General features: G+C 36.4%; 1 protein-coding gene across 1 annotated transcript in view; it reads right to left on the bottom strand.

Moving 5' to 3' along the window:
* LOC150096982 (uncharacterized) overlaps positions 1 to 12,322 on the bottom strand; it is a 203,773-nt gene that overhangs the window by 18,731 nt on the left and 172,720 nt on the right. The window contains exon 14 of the mRNA XM_090408360.1: positions 3,913 to 4,002. Within this exon, the coding sequence (XP_090264486.1) occupies positions 3,913 to 4,002 (90 nt within the window). The remainder of the gene's footprint in view (positions 1 to 3,912; positions 4,003 to 12,322) is intronic.

Here is a 12,322-nt window from a genome sequence, read left to right as displayed (position 1 = left end):
AATAGAATGTGATGGGTGTAGTATTTTCAGAGAGGATATAGAAAATACAACAGGGAGGTCAGTTTCGATGACAGCCAAAATAATTTACAGATACGATTAGGCACACTTTAGGAGCATTAATTACCAACTAGCCAAGTTGCTTGGCTGTGACAAGCCACTTGTGTAACATGCAAAAGAAGATGAGAAGAGAGAATTGTAGAGAAATTTCACTACTGAGAGTTCCATATAAGATTTATATAAGCATACTTGAGAAGAAGCTAAGAAAACTTGTGAAAGAGAAATTAAGAAAAATAAGCCAAACAGGGATCAGTATGAGATTTTCAATTTAAGACAAAGGGCTGACAAATCATGGGAATATAATAAGGACTTGTATTTAAATTTTGTAGATATGGAAAAAGCATATGACAAGGTGCCAAGAGAAAAACTGTTCAAAATGCTACAATTACATGGTATATTGCACAGAGCAGTGTATAAAGTCTGTATATCAGTTGTAAGTGAGCAGTTGAAATTAAAGGAGGTAGTACATGAAGATGGACGGATGTAAAATCAGATGCAAGACAAGGGTGTACATTCTGTGGGAAGTTTATGGTATTGAGACCACATTGTAATATAAATAAGGAGTTTATTAAAAATAAGCAATTAAAACCCCACAAGTTTCATGCATCATAAGACTTACATCATCAGGAGTAGTGGTACATAAATGTTTTACACAACAAAAGCCTGCCTATTAACAATTCACACAGAGTAGATGTTTTTGATAACTTCACAACTCTTAAATATAATTGAGAAACCATAATACAAATGATAAATATGTTACTGTATGCGTGTTGATAGTTATTGCTATTACATTCTGTGGTATCAGGCGTGCTATATCCGAGGTCACTGGCAGTTAAATTTTTGACGAAAGCAGACTATACTTGATGTAAAATTAAGCCTTGATTTTTAATGCATTGTGTAGGGATCCTAAACATTTGTGAGGCTTCTTTAAATTTTCTTGCGAAACAGTTATTATTAATATATGACATTCTGGTTTGTTGCCAGAGTACTTGATAGCCAGTAGTGGTTGTGTGGAACACCAGACCTGATTGTTCTCATCTTTTTTCAATGTCTTTTACATGTTCAGACATGTGGATCTCTCCCGACCTTCCTGTCTGGCCTACATAACAAATGCTACAACAGCAATCGATCTCAGAGATGCCTGGTTTTTTTCATGGGAGTGATGTGGAGGTTTTGGTGGATGTAGGAATCTTGATGAATCAAGAATGTCACAGACAAAGTGGCTGCATAGCTCTGTGAGTACAACATAAAAGTGGCTTTTTCACATTTACAAAAATATCAAGATTCCTACATCCACCAAAACCGCCACATCATCCCATGAAAATGCCAGGCATGTATGAGATTCATTGCTCTTGTGCTATTTGTTACTTGTTATGCAGGTCAGACAGGAAGGTCGGGATGTCTAAACACATAAAAGACGTCAAAAAAAAAAAAAGAGAGAACATAAATCAGGCCTGGCATTCCATACAGCCACTATTGGCCATCAAGTACTCTGGTAACAAACCAAAATGTCATATATTAATAATAACTGTTTCACAAGAAAATTTAAAGAAGCCTCACAAATGCTTGGGATCTCTACACAATGCAATAAAAATCAAGGCTTAATTTTAAATCAAGTATGGTTTGCTTTCATCAGCATGTGACAGCAACAACTAGCAATGTTCCAAAATGCATACAGTAATGAATTTATCATTTGTATTCTGGTTTCTCAATTATATTTATCAGTTGTGAAGTTATCAAAAACACCTAATGTGTGTGTGATTAATTGTTAATAGGCTTTTGTTGTGCAAAACCTAAGTCTTATGTGCGTCGTAAGATTTACATTCACCAGTACTACTCCCGATGATGTAAGTCATACGATGCACAAAACTTGTCAGGTTTTAATTGCTTATTTTTAATAAACTCCTTATTTATATTACAATGTGGTCTCAATACCGAAAACTTCTCACAGAAACCTACATGTACAGGGTGTACATTATCTCTACTGTTATTCATCATCTATATCAGGGGTTCTCAACCTTTTCCAGTGGCGTACCACTATATTTAATTCAAGATATTAGATGTATCAGTAAGACAGTGGCTCACGTACCACCAGTGGTACGCGAATAGGTTGAGAATCCCTGATCTATATCAATAATGTTGTGAAAGGTTGTTTGAATAAGGAGTTTTTTTTTAAATTTAATTTTAATTTATTTTTTATGTGATCTCACTGACAAAAGACTATACCAAAGGCAAGCTAAGGATTTTTTCTATATTAATTCATTTTATATTTTTTACCAGTGGCATAAGAATGCTTTGGCAATTGGGTAGCTGCCTTTTATAGGTTACACTATAAAAGATGCTTCTTAGCTAAAATTTGCCTAGAGCACTAAAAACCTAGCTATAAAGACCATAAGATTGCTATTTTTTACATAATCCAGAAACCCTATCTAGAGACAGGGCTGTATTTACACTGTTCCCGAGGTGCTAGAGTGCTCGGGGACCCCAGTCCTCATTGTTTGTGCCCTTAAATTAGCCCTAATTTTGGGGGACCCCAGCTAGAGCCTTATGTACCTATGCATAAGTACGGTCCTGTCTAGAGATCAAACATGGTACTTTTTAAACCACTTCAGGCCTCCAATAAGCAGCAAAATGGTATCACACCAGGAATTAAATTCATTTCACACCTAAACATAATCACAAACATCCATGCCTATAGCAGGATTTCCATCTGTATCCTGCTGGTTGGAGAAAGGACATGTTAATGACTTAACCAGGCTGACAACCTTAGCATCATATTCTATACATCAAGTATTTTCAGGGAGATCTGTCACATATCATTCCAAATGTAAGGATTATATTCTAAGATTATATGGATCTAGGATTTAATATAGTGTTAGCAATTGCAAAAGTGAGATGTAATGTCTTGAAAGGAAAAGGACAAGTTGTTTGGATAGGTTATGAATGCGATGTGTTTGTGCTAGAATCATCAAAGATAAGGCAGAGTTGAATGCAATATTTCTTGTGAGAGCTAAGATAAAACTGTTGGTAGTACTGACAAGATTGTCGTTGGAAAATAGCAAGAAGATAAAAGAATTTAAGATATCAGTTATGGAAAAACTTGAAGCAGGTATCATTTGAGCAATTTTAGGTCTGTCCAACGAAGAACAGGAATGGAGTATAGCATCATCAATAAAATTATGAATAAGATATCAGATTAGAGGAAAGGTCACTGAGGTATGAGAGCAAATGTATGAGTGAAAGTAAAAAGCTCAGGATACTAAGGCAGTGGTAAGAAATCTGAAGAAAGGAAACCATCCATTATGATGGTTTGTGGTGGATGATTTCCTTTCTGGTCATTCACCATGTGACTAGAGAGGATACTGGCAATCCATTTGCAAAGGACAGTTGACCATAAGATGGTAGATGATAAACAGTTTATGTTCTAGATACAAACAAATGCCTTGGATATATCAAAAGCAATCACTTTTTTTTTCAAACTTTTCCATGGTGTATGTTCAAAGGTGGGTAATTATGACAATTAGCATTCCAACAAGTAATTAGTGACCATACTGGTAGTCACTAATCACTAATTAGCTGTTGGGATATTCTGAATATAGGTTCTGTTCATATTGTACAGCAGATGTCAGATGAGCACAAAAGATTGATTCTGAATTTTGAGCACAACTGAATACTTTTGGTTTGTTGATTTGCTGGTCTTTCACCAGAATAGACCAGAAGAGGCATACAGCGAGATGTTCTTTATATAATGAAAGATGATATGCCTTAATAGCATGTGTCCTTGTGTATGATGATATATAACTAAACAGCCCATTTATATAAGCTTTCAATTTATTTCAAAGCTCACTCTCTCACCTTCAAGTGTTCCTGAAATCTTCCTATATTCAAACTGTGTTCTAGTAAAGTAGAACTCAGGTGTTGTTGGTATTCACCTTCAACTTCAGTCTATAGAAAACCAAAAAACATTTCTCTTTATAAATAAACAAAACATGATTAAGAAACAAAAATTAAACTGGTAAACAAATTAATACATAAATTCAGTCGAATGAACTAGTTATTAATTATATGGATAATTATAATTAATTATTCTATATATGTAGTTCTATGCTAAAAAATATGTGATATTATACCCAAACTTGAAATCTACCATAAGACCAGTACCTCACCTTTTAAATCTTCTGGCAATTGCTTCATCATCACCACAAGATACCACAATACATATGGATGATAAACTTGCTTCCAATGGGGATAATAATTTATCACCAGAAAGATATTCCAGAGCATAATTTGCTGGATGTGCCTGTTCGCTGGAAGAAAGAAGCCAAATTCGATTCTTGTTGCTGATAGATTTTATCTCAGAATAAATAAATGGACTCTTTTCAATTGAAGCGGTGGAATCCTATTAACTTGGGTTTTTCATCCCATAAACAGATATACCAGCCTGAGAATATATAATGGTTAGACAAGAACATCAAAACCTAAATTTATACCAAAGGATGCCCAATTAAAGTGTGGATCAGGAATTTGAGTGTCATATGCTTGATCTAAAAAAAAAAAAAAAAAAAGAACAATTCAAAAAATAGTAAGACCTTGAGATAAGTATGTGCCTAAGTAACTGATTGAGGAAGGGGGAGTTTAAAGGACTTTATCTGAACCAGCATCTTAGCCCACTGAAGTGAGACATTTAACAATCTTGTTAGAGATATTAATTAATATAAAGAACCATCTGAACTGCTTGGATCTTGTCAGCTCCAGACATTAAAATTTCTATTTTCAGAAATAAAAACAAAATTTTAGGTTAATATTTACAAGAAACAAAGAATGAAAGTTGTTACTGCATTGGTGTAGATGGTTGTGATGAATGAGGTTCATGGCCAAAAGATTGGTATTGGTCTGGCAACTTATCCGGCAAAACTGTTTAAGTTACAGCTCTGGGAAGGTACAAACAGTTCAATTGCGTGAAATCGGTGGCGAGGAAGGGAGGGGGAGAGAGAGCAAATTAAGACCAATCAGGATTTTAGAATTAGTGGTTAAGATATTATTTATCTGAGACCTCCAGGGAGTGAAGGACTCACCGTGGAAGGCTATACATCACCCAGCTGTCATACCTTCCCTTAAATTCATTAGCACTAGATGCATTCACTACTTCAAAAGGCAAACTATTCCACTCACTGCTTTTGAGAGAAAAATATAGCTCTTATCCCTTTAACCACAAACACACTTAATTTCCATGGATGCTCTCTTTATCTTTTATATAATGAAAAAAGTTTCTTCAGGTGACATCCTATAACACCCATTTGTATTGTTGGAGAAGTTGGTAAAAGGCAGAATTCAGGAATGGGTGGACAGGAATATGATATTCTATGGAAGGATAGCATAGTTTTATGGAGAATAGTCTTAGCAATCTGTTAAATTTTTATAAACAGAGAGTAGTATATGGGGGATTTAAAGATGGAGAAAATGATATAAATAATTATTTAAGGGGAAATACCCAGTTTGTTGATAATGCAAAACTAGGATGAGCAATAGTCAATGAATGATACAGAGTTTCAATACAATGACTTAAGTAGACTGGAAGTATAAGGTGATGCATTGATGAGGAGAGATCACTAGATCTATATTACATTGATGGAAATGGACTGCAGGTAATTAATAAGGTCAGGAATTTGGGAGTGATTATGGATAGGTAAATCAAATTATTGACGAAGGTGAGGTGGGGGTAGGGTGAACATACTAAAGATGCTCAAAATAGCTTGTCAGATTATTTAGATGTTGAAGAATACACTACCAAGCATGGACAGGGAGGTTATTATTCCTCTTTAAAAGATTTTAATAAAGTGATATTCAGATTACTGTGCACAGATCTGGTAGCCTGGATCCCTTGGTATGAGGAAATGGCAGAGAAAATCCAGAGGTGAGCAATCAAGATTGTGACAGGTATGTGGAATACCTCCTATGAGTACAGACTGAAGATTTATGAGTTATAAAAGCTCACTGATAGGCAGAAAAGACGGGATATGATAAAAACATACATGTTATTAAATGGGTTTAATAGGATTGAGAGAGAGAGAGAAGACTTTTCCATTTAACGAACAAGAGGGGATGTGACAAGATATCACTTCTTCTAAACTGTGTAAAAATGTGATTAGCAAAGGTGTGAGGACTAGATTTTTTGCCTGGATGGTGATGAAACAGGTTGCCAGAGGCATTTGTGAGTGCTTTGTTGGTGAATCAGTTCAAGGGGAAGTATGATAGATATTGTCTGAATAACAACCCATGACAAGCCTTTGACTCCATGGAGATTCCTGAGGAAATAATAATAATAAAAATGAACCTGGATTTTGGTACAAGATTTCCAAAAATGTAGCCCACTTTATAGCCTTCATTTGTTGCCTTTACTGCTCTCTTAACGCTGACAGCCATGCTGCCCTTTTTTGAGTACTTATCACTAAAAACCATTTCATACAAACTAATTACCCAAATTGTGAGATATAATATAAACCTGGCTCTCCTACTTCAGATCAAGCTAGAAGGGAAGCTGAATCATTTGCCATCAGTTGATCTACCACAAATAGTTAACCTACTAACCAGAATACTAGACAATTCTCATCATTCTTCCAACACTCTGGACCTTTTCTCAACTAGCTCTCCCTGATCACATTTCTTATTCAAGTCTCCTTCTCTTCAGTTTGTCCTTCTCCAAGCCAATCTCAGTCTCGTATCCTATGGCACTACAACTTTGCCAAATGGGATGACCTGCAGAATTTTATGCCTCTTTTCCACAATCAGAGTACTGTTTCCACTTGCCTGATCCAAGCAACTACACTGAACTAATAACTGAAATAAGAGCCTTCATTCCCCACTTCACTGCAAACCCCTGACCCATATCCAAATCTTGATTTTTCTGCAGTCTATGATAAAAATGAAGCATATATTCAATGGCTTAAATTAAAAACTCCAGCTTACATAACAACCTGAAACAAGTATAAAAAAGTTATCAGCAATTTCAAAGCAGACTTCATAAGAATGAAATGCAATAAATTTGTTTCCTTCTCAACTGGCACTGAAGCCATCTAGTCCCTTACTGTTGGGCATAACTTAAGCCCTTCCTTGTTCCTGCTTCTCTCTCGTATCTTGATGGCGTAACCCCCCCCCCCACACACACACAAAGAAAAGGTGGACCTCTTGGAATCCGGTTTTACTTCCAACACTTGCTTGGACAACCAAGGCAAATCACCTCCTCCACTACTACAAACTGTCCAGGCATGCCTCTTCTGAACTTTCACTAGCAGGACAGCAGGAAAATCCTGATTGATCTCAATACTAATAAAGCTCCTGGTCCAGAATGGTATTTCTCCAGTTGTGCTGAAAACTTGTGCCCTAGAATTAACACCCATCCTGTATTGTCTATATAAGCTATCATATTCAACTGGCATCTACCCAACAGCATGGAAGCAGGCCTTCATTCAGACTGTATTTAAAAAGAGGGTATCCCTCTTTTTAAATAAAATATAATAATAATAACAATAAAATAAAAAATTATAAAGTCAACCCAATCTGACTACTGTCCCATTGCTCCCACTTCAGTACTTTCAAAAGTGAAGGAGAAAGTCATCAACAACCAGCCTTCTTCGCTATGTGGAGACTCATCAATTACTTAGCAAACACCAATATGAATCCCACCATTCTCACTCTACAGCTGATATTCCTTGCTAATCTCATCAACCTTTGGACACAGGTAATGAAAAAATTTGGAGGAGAAACCCATGTTGTTGCTCTTGATATTCCAAAGTTATTCGACTGTGTCTGGCATCTAGGCCTCCTGAACAAACTACCATCGTATGGCCTCTCTCTCCTATCAATCTATCTCCTTGCAAGCAAGTGAAGCCACCTTTACCATGAGTTGCTCCAGTCCTGAAGATACTTCAGGTGCAAACTTTGTTTGCTTACACTTGGATAAAAGATTAAACTAAAAATATATAATTTATAACCTAACCAAGTGAAAAAACTTCCAACATTTTTGTAATGGAATTGCATATATGTTAATGTGAACCAAACTGTAAATATTCCTTTTTGATTTAATTAAATGGTTTGTGAACAACACATTGGACTGATTCTGTCAATGCACTATCGTGAAAATTTCAACCCTAAGATAAAGTTTACGTGACAATAAGTAATTAAACGATTAATTAAAGGTAAAGATTAACGTAAACAGGAATGCAATATCTGCTTTGTCTTTAGTTTAAAATCTTATAATCTCGCACTCATTATATAGTCTAACTGATGCAGTCACAAAACAAATAAATTTGTTAGTCTATAGAGTGTGAGAACATTGGATCCAGTAGAAATTTAAAAAAACGGCAGCATTTGACCATTTACAACCAAATTCATGAAGTTTTAAGTAAAGTACAATAAAGACAAAGCAGGGAAACAGAAATGTAGAACAATTTTAACACTTTGACATCACCTCATTGTTCACTAACATTTCCTTAAATGACACCTTATTGCTTTTAAATAAAAGTTTTTCCTCTTGATATCATTGATCTATTTTCCTTTGCTATTCATCCTGGTTATTTCTCTTGGAAGAACAAAATTTATAAAGAAATAGAGGGTACACCTCTGTGCAGCTTCCTCTCTCACCCGCTGCCATTTTTTAATGAAAGATTTTGAAAAATTTTGAAGACTTTGAGTCAAGCCCTTGACTCAGCTCCTCTCAAACTTTCTATCTGGTCTCATAGCCCAGACACATTAGACACTTTTCTCTGTCACCTCAATAGCCTTCACTCCAGAATCCAATTTACAATGGAAAATTAAACTAATTATACTCTAGCTTTTCTAGACACATGGTTACCTGTCCTTTTCAGTATACAGGAAACCCACTCATATAGGCAGATGGATACATTCACAAATTTTCCCATTATCCCACCTCAACAATATGTTGTCATAAAAAATAACCCACAGAACCTATAACTTCTGTTCCAATGAGACTTCTTTTGCAGTAGAACTCAACCACATACACCCACCTGTTTTTTTTAGCTAATAGGTACAGTTCCTACTATCAAAAAAAACAATCAATTCCCCCTCATTACAACTGTCTCTTCAGAAAGATTTAAGTAATGCTATCACCATCCACTATGTCTGAGGCACATAAAAAAGAGGCCAGAATTTTAAAGAAATATAATCTTTGCACCACTTTCAAGTCCCATTTAAAACTTGCTACGCTTATCCACTCCACTAGGCACAAACTCCCTCCTCTCTCAGTTCTAGGTGTACATAGTTCCTTGTTCCTGCAAGTTGGCCTATTATGGACACACACACATGAAGAACATAAAAAATACATCTGCAGTCATGACTATAGTCAATCTGACCTTGCAGGCCACGCTTTGAATACAGATCACAGAATCAATTGGAAAAAGACCATCATGTTCCATCGAAGTAAATTTAGAACAGAAAGACTGTTTTAAGAATTTGCTGCATGCTCTTAAAAATCAGCTAATTTGAATAAATATGGTTGCATAAAACTTCCCAAAATATGGGAAACGTCAATACGAGATGATCTCAATTTACATCCTAGGCTACTGACAAGTGTCCAAAGAGGTTGCCAGCACCTAGTTAGGACTCTAGTCTTTCATCCACATGTTTCACTTAGTTTTGTGCTGCCTTTGTGTATGCGTGTTATGTCTCATATTTTACTCACTGACGTTGTCTCTGTAACTGAGACAAAATATTGGAAGAATTATTCATAACTTATTTTAATGGTAATAACAACATCGAATGAACTATTTCATAAAAAAGATTTTTATTAAATAGCTTATATTTCATTCATAAGTGAAACAATTCAAACTGTAACAGACAAAAGATCTAAAGTTCTTCTGTTAAAAAAGAAGCAGCATTACAGTTATGTAGGAGTTGATCTCAAGGCTGGCCTGGTTGGCCAAGTAGTTAGCATACCAGCTCTCCAGCCAAAAGGCTGAGGATTCGAATCCTGCTGTGGGCATGGATGTTTGCGATTGTCTGTGAATATAGTGGTGGATATAGGTGGTAGATGGTGTAGTTGCGGTTGGTGGATTGGTGGAGACGGAGAGTTGTAGAGTAGGTGCCCTCCACCGATGAGTCTTTGGACTCCCTGGAGGTGTTACATACTACTAATAATAATAATAAACAGTCTCCCAAATTTTTGTCAAATTAATGCAACCATACTTGTTCAGGTTAGAAGAATTCTTCATAGCAATGTCTGACTCTTAAAAATAATCTTTCTGAGCTGTAGCGACTAAAAAGCACATTGCTTTCTCAAACTGTGTTCTGCAGAACACTAGTGTTCCACGAGAAGTTCTGGAATTTGTCATTTTAGTTTTCTAAACATTTTTCATGAATAAATATTTTATAGTAGAAATATTCTGAGGAGAATAATGTTCGTGAATATGTCGAAAAGCTCAGACCCAGAACGCCTAATAACATCAGTGTATCGTTAATTTTCACACATCAAAACCTTTCAACATTTGGGAAAGGGAATACCGCTGTTTATGACGGGTCATAAAAATTGCCTGCAAGCAGATTATAACAATGGGTGACAGAGATTATAACTCTGTTCAGAGTTATAATCTCTGTCACCCATCAGACAGTTTGAGAACAGAGATTATAACTCTGTTCTCAAAACTGAAGGAAATGACATCTGTGTAGCAAATGTAAGTGACCAAGCGGCATATTTTTAAATGTGGAAATATTCATGAATTATCATTACTTTTCACACATCGAAATCTTTCAACAATCGGGAAAGAGAATACCGCCGTTTATGACTGATCATAAAAATTGCCTACAAGCCTACAATGGGCTGCGTGTTCTCAAAACTTAACGAAATAACATCTGTGTTGCAAATGTCAGGGACCAATCAGCAAGGAAGTATAAAGAAAATTTTTCCACTGAAATTAAAGATCAAGGTAGCCTGTATCCGGTTCTCAAATCTATTAATACTGAATACTTTCTTCGCAAGTTCGTATTGCAGTGTGTAAGTGCTTGTTCTGAAACCGGAGTGCTGTGATTTTTTTAAAAGTAATAGGAATGCAGGACAACGCATATAAAGTAAATTAATTAAAGATAACTTTAATGAATCACTTCTATATTTCGGCAATGTCACATTGCCATCTTTGGGAACATAAAGATATGGTATGTGCACTAAGGAACTAACAAAGCAAATGAGGAAGAAAATAAGAACTAATTTTGTTCCTAAAGTCCTAATGGTGCCCTCTTGCGGGCTAATTTGGTAGTCTTGGCAGTTGGGCTGAAGTTCTCAAAATGAAAGTCTCCCAAATTTGGGGCAGTTTCATGCACCCAAATTTGTTTAGGTTAGGAACGTTTTTTAGAGCTGCTGAAGATTCTTTGAATAGTCTTTCGTATTTAAACTTGCTGCGATGGATTATTTTTGTCTTCTTCCAACGAATTTTATGGTGGGTATCTAAGGCATGGTCTGCCAGCCCAGAGCGGCTGTACTGGTGAAACCGGATGTAGTCTTGGTGTTCTGAAATCCTGATATTTGTTGTTCTGCCTGTTTGGCCAAATTAGGACAATTTGCAGCTGCAAGGGACCTGGTATACACCAGGTAGGTCTAGGGGAAGTGGTTGGTCTTTGGTAGAGCGGATAAGGGATGCCAACTTTTTATATGGTCTGTAACAAGAAGTAAGGTCATATTTTTGAGGATATTAGTTATTTTTTCAGAGGTGCCCTGGATGTAGGGGATAGTGATAGACTTGGTGTAGTCTTTATTGTGGAGGGGGGGAGGGGGGTTGTGGTTTATAGGTTTTAGTATTTTTTGGATTTTTTTGGGGTTGTAGCCATTGGCTAAGAAAGTGTTGAGGATGTGGTTTAGTTCCATAGTCAGGGCCTTGTCATCTGAGCAGATTAATTTTGCCCTGTTATATAGTGTTTTTATCACCCCATATTGTTGTGAGGGGGGGTGGTGGGATTGCTGGTGAATGTATCTGCCAGTGTGGGTGGGTTTTCTGTAAACAGAGAAAACCAAAGTTCCATCAAGCTGGCGGGTGATCAAAGTGTCTAGGAAGGGGAGGGTGTTGTTTTCCTCTTTTTCTAAGGTGAACTGGACTCTGGGATGTTGGTTGTTTAAGTGTGTTAGGAAGGAGTGGAGTGTATCTGAGCCATGTGGCCAAATAGCAAACACATCATCCACATAACGAAGCCAAATAGTGGGTTTTTGTGGGGCGGAGTTTAAGGCTTTCTCTTCAAATGTCTCCATAAAGAAATTGGCCAAGGG

Source organism: Typopeltis vanoorti, chromosome 18, assembly GCF_054136105.1.
Source record: "Typopeltis vanoorti isolate ZY-2024b chromosome 18, IOZ_Tvanoo_1.0, whole genome shotgun sequence".
NCBI lineage: Eukaryota > Metazoa > Arthropoda > Arachnida > Uropygi > Thelyphonidae > Typopeltis > Typopeltis vanoorti.
This window is presented reverse-complemented; position numbering and strand designations above follow the sequence as displayed.